The sequence below is a fragment of the Mustela nivalis genome (assembly GCF_964662115.1).
Source record: "Mustela nivalis genome assembly, chromosome: 12".
NCBI classification, from domain to species: Eukaryota; Metazoa; Chordata; class Mammalia; order Carnivora; family Mustelidae; genus Mustela; species Mustela nivalis.
The window spans coordinates 36260998-36277694 of NC_139031.1; the positions used below are offsets into that span (position 1 = coordinate 36260998).

At 40.6% G+C, this 16697-nt stretch overlaps 1 protein-coding gene across 5 annotated transcripts in view; it reads left to right on the forward strand.

Annotated features, from left to right (window-relative positions):
- Positions 1-16697, forward strand: part of DOCK4 (dedicator of cytokinesis 4) — a 431090-nt gene that overhangs the window by 253874 nt on the left and 160519 nt on the right. For all 5 annotated transcript variants that reach the window (XM_082693075.1, XM_082693074.1, XM_082693076.1 and 2 more), the window contains 3 exons: positions 6088-6213; positions 15361-15485; positions 16317-16479. In XM_082693075.1, the coding sequence (XP_082549201.1) occupies positions 6088-6213; positions 15361-15485; positions 16317-16479 (414 nt within the window). The remainder of the gene's footprint in view (positions 1-6087; positions 6214-15360; positions 15486-16316; positions 16480-16697) is intronic.

Consider the following 16697-nt stretch of genomic DNA (forward strand, 5'->3'; position numbering starts at 1 on the left):
ACATTGACTACTTATATTTATCACTTATGTCTTTGTCAAATCTCTGGTAATTGAGTATTGCTCATGATAGACAGATTTGTCCCCAAAGCCTCCATAGACTTTCATCATTCCAATATCCAGGAGATTTGTAGCACTTGCTTAATCTAGTGGTAAGTGGACATGCCTATTGAAAGGAAAATCGTCTTTGCGTATGGCACTTAGAGAATGCTGAGCATTTTTCTGATGGAAGGTAATTTGTTGATATTCATGGTAGGGAGGAATAAGAACAGAAACAATGATATTGGGGCGCCTGGGTGGCTCAGTGGGTTAAGCCGCTGCCTTCGGCTCAGGTCATGATCTCGGGGTCCTGGGATCGAGTCCCGCGTCGGGCTCTCTGCTCAGCGGGGAGCCTGCTTCCTCCTCTCTCTCTGCCTGCCTCTCTGCCTACTTGTGATCTCTCTCTGTCAAATAAATAAATAAAAATCTTAAAAAAAAAAAAAAAAAAAGAAACAATGATATTATGTAATGGTAGGGGCAGTGGTAGTTGTAGTAATAGCAGCCAACACTGTTGAACACTCCCTTTGTGCTAGATACCACCCAAAGTGTTTTATGGAGTTGGTATCATTATTATCTTGATTTTTACAGATACGGAAACCAGAGCACAGAGAAGTTAATATTTGACAGAGTCATGAAGCTGTATGTTATACTTTTTACATGCTTAATCACAACATGTATTTATCAAATATATTTGTCATTTTTTAATTTTTGCATTGCTGTACAGTCACAGCTACATGTTATTTGGTTCACTGGTGGTAAAATGGCTGAACTAGTCTAAAATTAATTTTGCATGCTACTTATAAATCATGCTGTGCTTGGCATTTTTTATATAAAAGTGCAGAATTTCATGAATTTAAAAGGAGTCATCTTATGGAGTGAGTTAACTTCAATTCCTGTGAAATTGGAGCTACCAAATAATCAACCATGTTTGATTTAACAGATACGAAGCCTTTCTTTCCTCTACTACTGCTCTGTAAGGGGAGCTTTATCGTGAAAAATACATTATTTTGTGACACACTCTAGATTAATTAATGTCTATGCCTTTGTTCAAAATTAGATATCAAATCATTGTAATTGGCTCTTAAACATCTAGGCAGATAAAAATGTTCAGTTTAATGATTGCTCCTTTTAATAAGAGGAACAGTTCTCCCTTAGCGGTTTCAATTTTGGTACTTAGATTAAGGACTGGGAAAAAGTAACTGTAAAACATTATTGATACATTTTGTGAAATATAAGCTGATTCTTCAGCTTATATTCCTATTTTTTTTTCCAAAAAATCTTCCCTGAACTTTCAAATTCCCTCAGTCAGTAATGCTTCCTTATTTTATTTTTTTTGTTTCCTTATTTTAATAGTCATATCATACTCGTAACCCATTTTGCTTTACATTTTATTTATATGTGTGTGTCTTATGTTCAGTATGAGATTATCGTGTCCTTTGAGTAGGAACCCTACCACATATATCCTTATATCCCACCTTCCACCCTCCTCTCAAGCTGAAAGTTACTGGTATGCCCAAAATGGGCAGTTTAAATTGTAGCAGTACTAAGCTAGTATACAAATAAAATTTTATTTTTTAAATTTAATTAAATTCTTGTTATTTGAGTGTAGTTGATACCATATTATATTAGTTTCAGGCGTACAACACATAAAATTTTAGTTAGAAGTCCTAGCCCGGGAGATAGCAGGTATAAGGTGAGAATAGAGAAGTCAGCTGAAAAGGAAAAGAATAGAAACAAAAATACTGCTCTGTGAACACACCCTGTGTCATGAATGACCATTCCTGAAAGGATAGGGTAATCCTCAGATAATTGGAAAGGGTGAGTATTTGATGAGTCTCTCCTTTGTAGTGATGAGTAGTTTCCTCATCTTAATGCATTATTTCTTATTCTTCTGCTGACACCTTTATCCAACCTGTTGGTTTTTGTCGTTAAGGGACACAATAAAATAGAATCTGGAGTTTCCTTGATGGAAAAATAAGTGGTATTGCTATGGCTTTTTGTGAGTTAGTGCCTGTGGATCACCCTTAGTCATGTTTTTGTTTTACTGAACGTATACCCATTCTTGAACGTTGCATGTTGAGTGTTGTGGGATATTTTTTTCTCTTTATTTATGTATTTATTTTTATGGGGAAAAAAATGATGATTTAGGAAGAGCCAAGTAAATTATGGTGAAGCCCTCAGTTCAATCGGCCTTTCCAGTTCCTGACAATCTGTGAGCTTTTGGTTTGAAGAAATCAAAGCACCTCAAAATGGCGGAACCTTCCTTTTTCCTCCAAACTGGTGTCACTCAGCAAGACAAAGGAAATCATTACACCTAGAGTTTTAATCTGTATCTTTTAAAGCTCCAGAATGAAAACTGCCAAACCTTCTAACCAAATTTTAGGACAGGTTTAACTCTTAAATACATGTCCCCCAGCCCAATAGTGTTTTGTCTGATATCCCTCTGTCATTTCCTTTTTTCCTTCATTCATCTGCAAGCTGGCTCTTCCCTGTTTTCCCCTAATTGGGTCCTCTCTTATCCTTTTGCATTCTCCAATCTCTGTGGCACTTACTGTTTAAAATACATTGATGTAGTTCTCTTTTCATGTTTACATATATCCTTCTCTAACACATATTATTTTTCTATCTTGAATTTTCTTTTTTCTTTTTTAAAGATTTTATTTATTTATTTGACAGAGAGAGGGAGAGATCACAAATAGGCAGAACAGCAGGCAGAGAGAGGGAGGAGCTGGCTCCCCGCTGAGCAGAGGGCCTGATGCGGGTCTCGATCCCAGGACCCTAAGATCATGACCTGAGCTGAAGGCAGAGGCCTTAACCCACTGAGCCACCTAGGTGCCCCTATCATGAATTTTCTTAAGCACTGTCTTTGACTGAATGCTTTTCTTTTTTTATTGTTTTATCTTCTGTTAGGTTTTAGCTTACATTAAAAAAAAAAAAAAGTCACTGATGGTTAAATGAATTCTGGCTCCCATAGGGCAAAACCAGAATTCTAGTCACTTTACCTTCTTCCAGCCCCTACTCCGAATAGCCATAATGTCTTTGCTTTTCATTACTAGTCAGTTCTTTTCTTCCTTTACATATGCCACAAAATGTTGATGGTGTCTTAGATCAGATCCTTTGATGAGAAGTCCTAGTGAATTGATCTTCACTTGCAAAAAAATTACAGGACCTCAGGAATTTTGTTAAATCCATCTGATTCTGTATTTGAAAGCATCGTTTCTGGTATTCCAGATTTGAGCAGTGTTCTTCCCAAGAGGAGGGACTGTTCTTATGTACCATGTCTGGCACACACTGCTAGTCTACAAATATCAGCTCCTGATGATGTTAATGGTGATGGTGATGGTGTGGGTGAGTGTTTTGAAGGCAAAAGGACAGAAGTGGGTAGAGAACAGAAACACCAGTAATGAGGTGGGGGTAGTGGGAGAGCGTGAGTCAGGAAGAAATAGCTGCTGGGACAGATGGATTATAACACATGTTAGTTTGTCTTCATCATCCTGCCTCTGGGTTTTAAAAGGAACCAATAGCACCACATTAAAGTATCCCGAAGCTGCACCGACTGTTTCACTGTCAAACCATCCAGACCACTTATACTCCCCTCTTTCATTCCTTGTGGGCACTGGTGGGCAGGGGCTCCTCCATTGTGTTACCTTCAGTCACCCAACTCAAATGGAGTGGGGTCAGGGAGAGTGATAAAGGAAAGTTATGTAAAAATGGAATGAACATTTAATTAACATTCCTGAGTACCTGCCAAATTTAACCTAATTCTGATAATAACTCTTTTACACATTCTCCTGGACCCACACACTGAAAAGTATGAGGACATAATGATGCAGTCCTGTCCTTTCCTTCACTTCTTTAATCTTTGACGCTTGGGTATGCCCCATCTAGGTCAGATTTGATCCCCAGGAAAGGCTCCATCTTCTCTCTGACCTAATGCTTTTTTTTTTTTTTAAACAAATTTTCCTGATGTTTTAACCACTTTATTGAAAACCGAGCGAACTAACTAACAAGACACTGCTTTTGTTGTTATTTGTTCACTCTGTTGAGGGAGAACGAAGGGAAGATCCTAATGTAGATGTGTGCTGGATACACTTTGCATTTCTTTTTTATGCCAGCATGATTGTTGTCATTCTTATGGTTCATGTTTGAGATAGTATTGAAGTACTATAAATTATGAATGGGGAATGATAGCTTGCACGTGGTAAGTAATGATATAGAGAATCTTTGGAACACAGATTTATTATCCTCTTGAGTCCACCGTCCAAATACATTTTAAAATTGAGTTCATACTAGCTGTTTACTCAAAAAATACAGAAATATGGATTCAAAGGGATGTGTGCACCCTGATGTTTACAGCAATATCATCAGTAATACCCGAACTATGGTAAGACCCCAAATGTCCATTAACTGACAAATGGATAAAGAAGGTGTAGTATATTGATATACAATGAATATTCCTCAGTCATCAAAGAGAATGAAATCTTGCCATTTGCAAAGACATGGATGGAGCTCGATGTATTACACTGAGTGAAGTCCGTCAGTCAAAGACAGATACCATGATCTCATTCATGTGTGACGCTCAAGGAGGAAAACAGATGAACATATGGGAAGGGGGAAGAGAAAAAAGGAGAGAGGGAAACAAGCCATAAGAGACTTTTAATCATAGAGAACAAACTGAGGGTTGATTGGGGGTGGGGGGAGGGTCTAGATGGGTGATGGGGATTAAGGAGGGCACTTGTGATGAGCACTGTATGTAAGTGATGAACCACTGAATTCTACTCTAGAAACCAACATTGCACTGTATGGTAACTACCTAAAAATTTTCATTAAAAACAAATAATAAAATAGATAAGAAAAAAATTGAGTTCAGTTTAGTGATGACTGGAAGTTTTAAAAATAAGTCTGCTTTGATCGGCTTCATTTTCTATCACTAATGTAAGTAACGGACTTTCTTTTTGTTCTTTCTTGTTTAAAATAACAGAAGAAAAGCAAGAGGGAATTAAAAAACAGAAGTAGCCTCTCAGAAATACACAAATATATTCACAAAGATGACATTAATTTCCTTTCTGTACTTCTTTTGCCTGAGATTTGGGGAAAATAAGAAAAATTTATCATTCATCTTTTATATATCCCACTCTAAGGATGTCACTATAATTGGGGTTTAAAAAAAGATAATTTTACTACTTTACTAACTAAATACCCTTTTATTTGTCAAAGTGGCCTGTATCCTGCTAAATTCTTCTCAGAAAATAATGCCATTAGGAATTTCTAATGCACATAATATTAATATAATCTTGGTTTTGTTATAACTACCTTTATTACTTAAGTTTTTTAAGATTTATTTGTTTGTTTGTTTTTTGAGAGGCGGAGAGTGTGTGCATGAGCAGGAGGAAGGGCAGAGACAGAGCGAGAAAATCCCACGCAGACCCGTTGCCGAGCGCGGAGCCCTTTGCAGGGCTCAGTGTCATTATCCTGAGATCACAACCTAAGCCAAAACCAAGAATGGACACTTAGCCCAGCCAGGCACCCTTGTACCTTATGTTTTAAGAAATTCTCTATGAATATCCCTAAAATCCTTGAATTATTACATGACTTTATCGTTGTGTCTACCTTTATGGTGTTTAGTAAGTATTCATAGGTTTTATAGAGTTAAAGGAAATGAGAACTCCACTTTTGAGATCAGTGTCTTCAAGGGCCAGGTAGCCACTGACAGTTGCTGGCACGCGTGTTCGTGCAAGGACATTTCCTTCTGGCGGGGGTTGCTGGAGAAGAGGGTGTAGATGCTGCAACGAAACTTCCTCTTCTTGGTGTTCTGCTCAAGTTTTTTCTAGTCGCTATGAACCTCCTAAAACACAAGAAAACTCAGAGTCAAGTAGGAAAAATGTTTTCTAGAAATTATTCCTATAGATTTTTAAAAATTTTGTCTGCATTGTAACCTTTCATTTGAAACAATGCTATTATAGTTGCGGGCTTGTTGAAGCAAGTTCAGATTTCCATTCATGCTATTTCTGTCCTTCTATTTTTTACTCTGGTATCTCTCATTTATTTTAGGTTTAGCAGTTTCCCTACAGCTATTACATGGAGACATTGAACAAATCAGAAGAGAATACTCATCAGTATTTTCTCACGGAGTATCTATAACGAGGAAGTTGGGTTTCTCTAATATCATCATGCCTGGTAAGTGACTTGAGATGGACCAAAGGTTGACATATGCTTATTATGTCTGTGTTTGACACTTAAGAAATTTTCAGATAGTCAGATTTGAAGAGTTCCAATGGACCGCTAAAGAAGGAAATGAGGTATATGATAATAAATAAGCAAAGATTTCTTAAAAAACAAAATCTTTACATTTTGATTATTTTGGGGTGGATAACTTAGAGGGCCATGCTACATTCTTTATGACCCTTAAGAAGAAGGAAAACTGAGGTAGGATCCAGAAAATATTTTACCCTTGGCTGGAGAATGTTAGTGAAGTCACTTAGGGGAAATCCTTACAGGTTTTGATAAGAATAATTGTTGTGCAGCATTTCGCCCTTCTTGGAGGATTTTTCTAAGTTGTGTATATGTAAATAAGCAGCCATATGCAAATACATATGTATTTCTACACCTTTCCTACTTCCGCTTGAGTTCTATTCAGATCTCTCCTAACAATCTGAAAGGACTCAAAAAAAGCATCTAATTTTAAGCGTTTAATGAGAGTCACGCTGTTCAAGTAAATGCCAAGTGGTAACATTTCTCCGTGCCCCACATCCCACCCTCTACAACCAAGAGAAACGTAGACCAGATGAAATACTCTGAAATTGTTAACAATATTTTTAGAAACGAGATCAGGTAAATCTCTGGTTAAATCTCGTACGTGGAAGCAAGCGCGGGAAGTTGCATTGGACAAGGCTCCCAGCACAGCTGTGAGAGGGATGGTGAGGCCGCTTCGCATGAAGACCTCATGTGACGCAGAAATGACCAATATTGCCCTGTTGCAGCATCTCGTGATCTCTTCATGCAAATCTGTTCATGCAGGGAAGGCTCAGCAAGAGCCTGGAAATTTCCCGAGATGACCTGACCTGGCTTAGGGACCGGCTGTGTCTGAGCATCTCATGCTACTGTTGTTGAAAATGACTGTTTATAGAACTGTTTACTTGGTGGCCTGTTACTCAGTTGCTCTCACACCCCATCATTATTTCCTTCAGTTGCTATAAATAACTGGTATTTCCTTTGTAACAAAAAAAGAAAAAAAATTCATGCCACCAGGAAGCAAATTGATGGGCAAATCTAATATAAAAAACATATTTTCAAACAGAATGCAGACAGCTGCTGGAAGAATTCCTCAGCTTGGTCTCTGGGCAGTATCATTGACAAGTGGAAAAACACAAAGCAACATGACACTTCACCAGCTGAATAATGGTCTGGGATGTGCTGTGCTCATGTCCCTTTTGTCTGGCTTTAATGATGGAAATGAACTTCGAGTGGAAGAAGGCTTGCGTCTGTCCCTCTGCTGCACCACCGTGGAGTGGCGAGGTTCTCCCTGCTCAGGCAATCAGTCTCCTGGACCCCAGTCTGCCGTGCCGGGGATGCCAAGAGATTATTTTAAAGTACTTGCTTCTTTTTCTCTTCTTTTCCTTCTGTGGCTTCTTCATCTTCCAAATTAGAGGAAGAAGGGAAAGGCTCGTGTGTTTACATAAACAGCCGACAGCAACTTTAAAACTCAGTGGAATTTTTTTGCACTGGCAAACAAGCACTCATTGTTCCGTCTCCCTTTATTTCAGAATGTTGACTTGTCAGTTGGTTCTCACTGGTGGCCATAATGCAGACTTGTGCAGAATTCTTCCGTGAGAAGGCATACTTTCGAGGCCAGGGTTGCACTGACCGTTTGCTGGCATGTTTTTTTTCAATTTTCCTTTCCCTTTCTAGACTCATCCTTCACAGTTGATTCGTGTTCTGAGAGGGGTCGGGACAGGGGAGGCCTGTGCTTGGACCAACGGTGCAGGCTCATCAACGTAGCGACCGAGTCTCTGCAGAAGGACTTACCTGTGGTCTTGACACTGACAGGAATGTACACAAAACTCCTGTTGAGGATCATAGCATGTCATCGGTGCCAGACTCTTTCTGGAATGAGAAAAACACAGAAACTGAAACTCTGCCCTTGGTCTGGCTGCTTGCTGGAGGGGCATGTGTCTTGAGCTGTCATCTAGTATGAGGCGGTGATCTGGCCATGCACTTTCCAGCCACCATGACCCTTCCCCGTTGTTATGGGTCGGTCTTCCAGCACTTTGTTTCTTAGGGTGTCTAATTTTCAAAGAGGACAAGTCACTTCCTTTGAAGCTCTAACACTGCTCCCCACAAACCACGCAGCTCTGCCGGACGTTCCGTCCTTTGCTCTCTGAGCCCTTGACAGGGAGAGCAGCAAAAATATTTCAATCCCTTCTCTCCAGTAGAGCTATAATTAGAGCCACAAATGTAATTGTAACTTCTCTAGTAGACACTTTCAAGAGTGAGAAAGAGTAGAGATTAATTTTAATAATGCATTTTATTTGACCCACTACATTCAGAATATTACCATTTCAATAAATAATTCATGTAAGAAAATTCTTAATGAGTTATGGTACACTCTCTTCTTTAACCTCCATCCTTGAAGGCTGCGAAGTCTTGCCCATTGACGACAGCCCGTCTCTTTTCAGCCAAGTCACATTTCACGTACTTAGTCGCCACATGTGGCAGCAGTTACAGTATTGGACAGCCTGCCTCTAAATGTCTTAACAGACTGTACTGAATATTGGGAAGCACTGAGTTTCCATCCACCAGACATTCTGGAGCAAAGCTGGCTGATGTGTCTGGAATGTCATGGGAGGTCAGGCTGAGCCCACCCCTTGCCCCGCCCCCGAAGATCCGTTCTTATTCTGAGTTTATTGTTCTTTCTAGGCGAAATGGTCCTTGCTTTAATCATTGTCTCCATACTTCATCTTCCCCATTTGTGTTCCCTTGGAGGCTTGTTCCCCTGTACCAGCTGGTTAAACTCACTCTTTGTTAAGGAACCCTTAATTAAATCCTTCCGGTACATTCAGTCTTTCGTAGGAGGCCTGTGAAGCTCCTAACCCTGAAAGGAATTAAGTAAAAGTTGCGGAGTGTTAGAGGAGGGAGGGGTTGAGATTTTCTTTTAAGTATATTATTATTCTTTATCAGTCTCTGACAGAGACATTCCTATCAACAGATACACAGCAGCATCTGAGATAAGGCTTCTTTTGGGAGAAGCAGGTGGGAGCCAGTATGATAGGATCTTCCTTAAAAATACATCCTAAGGAGTGCCTGGGTGGCTCAGTGGGTTAGGCCTCTGCCTTCTGCTCAGGTCATGATTTCAGGGTCCTGGGATCAAGCCCCCCATCAGGCTTTCTGCTTGGTGGGAAGCCTGCTTCCCCCCATCTCTCTGCCTGCCTCTCTGCTTGCCTCTCTGCTTACCTGTGATTTCTCTCTCTGTGTCAAATAAATAAAATCTTAAAAAAAAAAATCCTAAATCTAACCAAACCTCACTATTCCTCCGTCCACGTCACTGGGCCTCCATATCATATATGTGTAACCACTTGGCTGAGACCTAAACCCCACAATCATGCTAGGGGAGGGCATCATGGTCTTTCAACCAATGAATACCACAGTGATCTGAGAGAGGTGGAGGCTAAGAATCTTCCATGTTATCGCTGAGGTTGGGGTTCCAACCCCAAATCAGAATGAGGGAGGGTCTGCTGCCTCTAAAATGTTGAAGTCACAGGCCATTACTCAAGGGTGTAGGACTTACCTCAGCTGGCCTTACCAGAAATCCATGCCTCATCCTAGAGTGTGATGGACATCAGGGAGCCTCAGCCCATCCCTTCTCCCGTCTTGACACAACACTGTTCTGTCAGGCTTACCGTGGGTGCTGTTGTAGTATTCGCTATCGTTTGTTTAATGTACAAGCAAAAATTAAAAATTTATGTCCCCCAAAAGTTCACCATCTCAATACCCTTCTAAAATAAAGCAAAACAAAAATGAGAATGACAGGAAAAAAAAAAAAAAACAGAGAAGACATGAATAGATTTCACAGAAGTCCACTCTATGTGAGAACGCCAAAGTTTGGTTCTCAGCCCATCCGTAAATGTTTCCTTTCTGTGGTCTGCTTTGATACCCAGTTACATGTGATCTTGTCCCTGTCCCACCTCCCCCCCCACCTGTGATTGTATCGTGAGGTGGTAGAATCTTGGGTACAGATGGCATATTGTATTAGTTTCTTATGGCTGCTATTACAGATCACTACAGACAGGATGGCTGAAACACCACAAAAATACTTTCTTCCAGTTCTGGAGATCAAAACTTTGTACAGGTCTTACTGGGCTAAAAGCAAACCTTATTAGCAGGGCTATATTTTTCCTGGTGACTGCAAGATAGAACTTAGTTCCTTGCCTTATCCAGCTTCTGGAGACTGCCCGCGCTTCTTGGGTCATGGCCCTACATCATGCCAATGTCTGCTTCCCTCATCACATCCTCTTCTCTGATTCTGGCCCTCATGCCTCCCTCTCTCTCTTATAAAGACTCTTATAATTCTATTGAACCTATCCTGATAATCCAAGAAAATCTCCCCCATCTCAAGATCCTTACTTAATTAATCATAGCCACAGAGTCCCTTTTGTTTTGTAAGGTAACATATTCACAGATTCCCAGGATTAGGACCGGGACATCTTTTGGGAGTGCAGGGGGTGTCATTTTTCTGCCTGCTGCACACGTGAAGGGTCATGCAGCCCAACCAGTGTATCCATTGCATGAATTTCTTCCTCGGGTTCCTGGTGATGGTTTTCTGGCACATACTTAAATATTGATAATGGCCGAGAACACACCATATCTCAGAATGACCTCTGTCATGTTGGACCAGTTTCTCTACACCTTTTATCCATTGGGTTGTGTCTTTCTGCTTGCAACCTCAACATTTTTTAATTCAGTTAACTCTCTTGTCACTGTTATTCCTCCTCTGATGGGTTCTAAGTCCTTTCTCTGTATTATTAATGATCTGAATGATACTGCTCCTATCTGTCCCGGTTCTGTAAAGATGGTCTCTAGAACTGAAATCAGTACTTCAAGCTTGGGCTGACCCATGCAGAATAGACTAGGACTCATCTTTTCCTTGCTTAAGGCACTGGTCTGGCGAAGAAAGTTGAATTGCACTAGATGATTTGATGGCCATTCTCACCCTGTTAAATTATACTTTTTCATACTAAAAAAATGATTTTATTTTAATATACATTGATGATATGTTGGACACATTTCTTAATTTCTACACATCTGTTTTCTTATTAATAAAATAGAAATAATAGGGCCTTCTTAAAATGTTGATGTGCAAGTTGAATGAGCTGTTGCCTTTATAGCACCTAGCAAAGTACCCAGCTCCCATCTATCTACTACCACTGTCCTCATCATTAGTATGATCAAAGTTCTTAGTCTCAGACCCATGTTGACTTATTTTTTTAAAAGATTTTATTTATTTATTTATTTATTTATTTGACAGAGAGATAGAGAGAAAGCACAAGTAGACAGAGCGGCAGGCAGAGGGAGAGGGGTGATGAAGGCTCTCCGCAGGGCAGGGAACCCAATGCAGGACTTTATCCCAGGACCCTTGGGATCATGACCTGAGCCGAAGGCAAAGGCTCAATCCAGTGAGCCACCCAGGCGCCGCCCCCCCCCCCCATGTTGACTTGTTTTTGATGAAGGGACAGAAACTTTTCTTGTCCAGTTCCATAAATGTTAACAAACATCCAGCACAGATTAAGGCCCCCTGATCAGCCCGTAGCTGAGAGCAGTGGTTTACTTGATGTGAGCTTACACTACCAGGCTTTACACAGGGAGTTCACAGCCCAGAATCAAAGATCATGGTTCTCAGCTACTGGTAGAAGCCTCTTGGCTCTTGAGGTCAAGCCATAAATCAACCCCATTTGATGCGGTCACTGAACTCTTTTGTATTTGGTCCCACTGTTGTGACCTTACATTTTTTTCTGTCTACAGTGATATTTTCAGAAGCCCTCACATGGGCAGAACCTGTGGGCCTGCTGAACAGAAGAAAGTGTTCTGCCCATCAAATTTACAGAGTGTTAAATTTGAGAGGTGCAGGGTGTTAATAAACATTGTCAGGAAAGTAGTTTTTCACACTAGTGCTGTGACTCCATTTCTTGCTCACTTTATGGTTGCTCTCTTCATTACCCAAGATGCTTTCTTAATGCCATTTGGGCTTATTAGTTTTCTCCAGAGCTGACCTCAAGTGTATTGATTTTAATTAGCACATGTTTCAACTGTTTCCTGCCGCCTATCTTGGCAAGGTGGGTACCTTGCGGTATTAGAACGCAGCAAGCTGCAGAATTCCTGGGGAGACGCATGTAGAATATCATCTGGGAGAAATGTTCTCCTTGCTCTGTGTTCTCTTTTCAGACACATTTTACTCGAGTCTAAAAGGTTTGCAAGAGAAAAAGGCGTTGCACATTTATGAATGTGTGTATTTCTGAAGTTCTTCTCTAAGTCAGAGACACAGCCTAACATAACAAAGTAGTCTTCTTGTCCCTCCTACCCCTATTTTAATAACACAAAATCTTGAGGCCCAGAGGTTTATATTACCCTGTTCAGACTTCCGTCACACGGAGCAGAGAGCAGCGTGAGGGAGAGAGAGAGAGACTTGGATCCAGATCTTTTATTCCAATCTTCCTGTAACTCTGAATGCTTTAGGATTCTTTGAACTTTTCTGAAATCAGAAGAGATGGAAGAATTCAGCTGTGGTATAAGCGAAACAGGCTTTGGGGATCGATTCGGGAAGCCGATGCCATTTCCAGCCTTGCTCCTTGATCAAACTACAGCATAGTTTCCTCAGGTCTCTCATCTCCTCAGAGGTCTTTCCTCACATGACATCCCCTCTGCCGCCGTTCAGCACTTCCTATGCCCCTTCTTGGTCTTACTTTTATCCCCACCACTTCCTATTATTATTCAACATGCTATATATTTGACTTCATTATTAAAGACTTCCCCATTCCTAGAATCCTAACTGTGGGAAAAGGATTTTTGCTTTGTTCACAGCTGTGTCTACCTGGCCTAGAATAATATCTGGCCCATAGTGGGAGCTCAGAATATCTTTGCAGAATGACTACATGGAGGCAGAATTTCCTAACACTGGCGCTACTTTCCTCTCCCCACCACCCCCGTTCCTCCTTCAGGCCTAGCCTACAGCCTGGGGAGAACTGGTCACCTTGAGAACCTCCCTCATCCTCTCTTGCCTTTGCTAAAGTCAGAGTTGCCATTCCTTTCAAAAGTTGAGCATGGAAAGCCCCTCCCCAAGAAACACTCTTCATTTTGCAGGACAGTTAATCCCATGTGGTTTGGACTAGCTAATGACTCATTCTGAGAACTTCCTAAGGTAGATACCCTGTAGCTATACTTCCCATTAATCAGCGTATGCTGTAGTCTGTTCGTAAGCAGAGCCGCTCATTACGTGTCACCTACTCTAAGAAGCAAAGGAATTGGATTCTTGTTAACAGACATCTTTTGCTCTCAACTACCTTGAACTGAGTGTTGCTTTTTCATCTGCCAAATCTGTTAGTGGGAAAACTATTGTCAAGAATTTCCTCCCAGACATATTCTTGAAAGAACACGTGTGCAGACCATTAGCGTACCAGGCCTATTTTGATTTGATTGAAATTGGTTGATTCAGAGGACAGAGCCTGTGAATGTACCATTGGTTTTGTAATGGGATTATTAAATTGTTAGAATGAGTTTATATTAAGGATGCGTATGTGTATAGTAATGAATGCATATAGTAACAAAAGCAAACAAGCTTATAAAAATTTACCGGGCCATTCTGTACAAATTTAAAACAAAAGAGATGGTTCAAACAAAACAGTTATAAAGCATATAGATCTAATTTTAAATCTGGTGAAACACATTGGTTTCCTCCAGGAACTCCAAGATTGTTGCCTCTCCAAATCGATTTGTCTGAAACTCCTAGAAATGCATAAGCCAGAGACCACTATATCCGTTAATTCCCATGTATTTTTTACATGCTCTTTGTAAAGAGTGGTTTCGATTTCATCCTTTTTGGGACTTACTCATTTTCTCTCTTTTATGGGCTGTCTGTTTCCCGGTCAGCTTGGGTCATTCGTAAATGATGCCATCATCAAAAGTTGGTCTTCGTGGAGGAAAGTGACCAGTCATACTGGTATTCCCCCATGGTTTTGAAAGCTAGAGTATTTTCTTGAACACGCTTTGGTCAGGAAGTTTTCTAAATCTCCCAGTTGTGGGCTTATTTGTATGGTTATTGTTCCTTCTAGTGATCTGTGCTTTTTTTATGGAGAACTTTTTTATTAGAGAAAAAAAAAAAGGGTATTGACAGGGATTCTTCTAATGTTTGAAAACTATGTTAAGTAAAAGTGAATTCAACTCTGCTGACCTTACCAGTATTAATCTTCAAAAACTTTATGGTAATGGTTTGTTTACTTCTTTCTCACTTCCCTAGTCACTCACCACTTACCCTTAATTCTTATAGGAAAGGAAAAACATTCTTTTAGCCTGTTTGCCTAAGTTTGCTCCTTGGCATCAAATTTCTCTTTTTTCTTGGAGCAGTAAATTTTATAAGTCACCAATGGAGAAAAAAAAATAAATGGCATACCCACTCATAGACTATGTCAGTTTGAATCTTATTTGTTTTATAGCGTTATGGTAAGGAATGTGAAGCCAAGTTTGTCTGCATAACTGAATTATTCTACATCTGTGTTCATAAAGCACTAACCTGGATTCTTTCAGCAGTGAGATCATTTTGTCCATGAATTTTGAAAAAGATTTAAATTGTAACTCTACCCTTTGCAGTCCTGTCATTTTATTCCATTTGGGTATTTCTTCTACTTTTAAAGTGTTGTGTCTATAAAGTATTAAGACTGGCTTCTTTGAGCCACCCTGCTAGGCTGTCATTTTGTAATCACACCTCATAAATGAAATGAGGAAAATATTGAAAAATGGTGAAACTTGACAACACCTTCCTACGCAATCCCTGCGTTCACCTCCTATCCGAACATTTTTAGTATTGCAAATTCAGACCAGCAGAAGCTGGCCTTCACTTCTCTTGGATATTGGCAATGAGGGTGGGGACCCTTATATAGAAGTGTAAGTATAATATTTTTACTTTTATATGTATGCTATCACAGTACATTTTATGGACTAAGGCTTTTCTTGATTGTGTATTTTACTACACTTCCTAGTTTCATACTCGCGTGTACACACACATGCACGTGTACACACACACACACACATATATAAACATGGTTTTAATTTTCCTACTAGGTGAAATGAGAAATGATTTATACATCACTATAGAAAGGGGAGAATTTGAGAAAGGAGGGAAGAGCGTGGCCAGAAATGTGGAAGTGACCATGTTCATTGTGGAGAGTAGTGGCCAGATCTTAAAGGTATGTGCCTGCTGGGTCCTTGATGGTAAAACAATCCCACGTCATCATTTTGGGTTCACCTTCAATGTCATCAGTTAATTTCTGGTTTGCATTCTTTTCGATCTGACTTTTCTCCTCTACCCTTGTGTACTTTTCTTCCCTTTTTCTCATCACTGAAATACCCTCCAGAAAAGCAAGTAGAGAAACAAAAAGGTTTTACAGTTGGATTGTTTCATGAATTGTGGCAGTAATTTCCTCACAGCAGCTCTTCTTTAAATGTCGCATTTTTATTGTCATTCCGTTCTCCCTCTTTCGTCTGTCCTAGTTTTGGAGATGAACACTTGGTCTTTGGCGACTGGTTAAAAACAATAAATAAAAACTGCCATATTTCATCCCATGTATTTTCCTTTTGATCAAAATAGGGCCTGACAAGTGAGCTGTTACTGATTGGGGTGGTGATACCAGGTTCTTGTATGCAAGAAGTGTTTTTTGTGTGAGCCTTGCAGCTTCTTGCATTTCCCAGGGAGGCACAGAACCGGCTTGTGACAGCGGCAGGCTGAGGACTTTGCCGCGTAGTTGAACTCCAAATTGGGCGTGCAGTTGCCCATCTCGTACTTGTCCCCAAGGTCCACCCCCAGCACAGTAGGCCCTGGGAGATGTGCATGGGCATTAAGCAGAAGCAGCCGCTGGCAGAAGCAGGTGTAAAACAGCCCTACAAAGGACGGGGTGGGGAGGTCATTCTCCATGAAGTGCCGTTTGGGGAGCAGGCAGATAGAGCAAAGCAATTGCTCCGCTGTTTTTCAGATAATCTCTAAATGAAGCTGTCTTTAACCCCCGTGTTTCCTTTGTTAGGATTTTATCTCCTTCGGCTCTGGAGAGCCGCCAGCTAGTGAGTACCACTCCTTCGTGCTTTATCATAACAACAGTCCCAGGTGGTCCGAACTGCTCAAACTTCCCATTCCTGTGGATAAATTCAGGGGCGCGCACATCCGCTTTGAATTTCGGCATTGTTCCAGTAAGTGTTTCTTGGGGCTGGCTTTGTTGTGCTGGGGTAAGGCGCTTGCTGAGCTGTACTGACCGTGTGGGCTAATCTGCAGACAGGGTAACAAAGCAGAGACCTTCTAGAGGGAGAGGTGAAGGTCAGTGGAGTCCTGAGAGGTGAGTGGGCTCACTTCTCGAAGAACCAATAACCTCTGTGGAAACATTCAGGAAGGAAAAGGAGGGAAACAATAC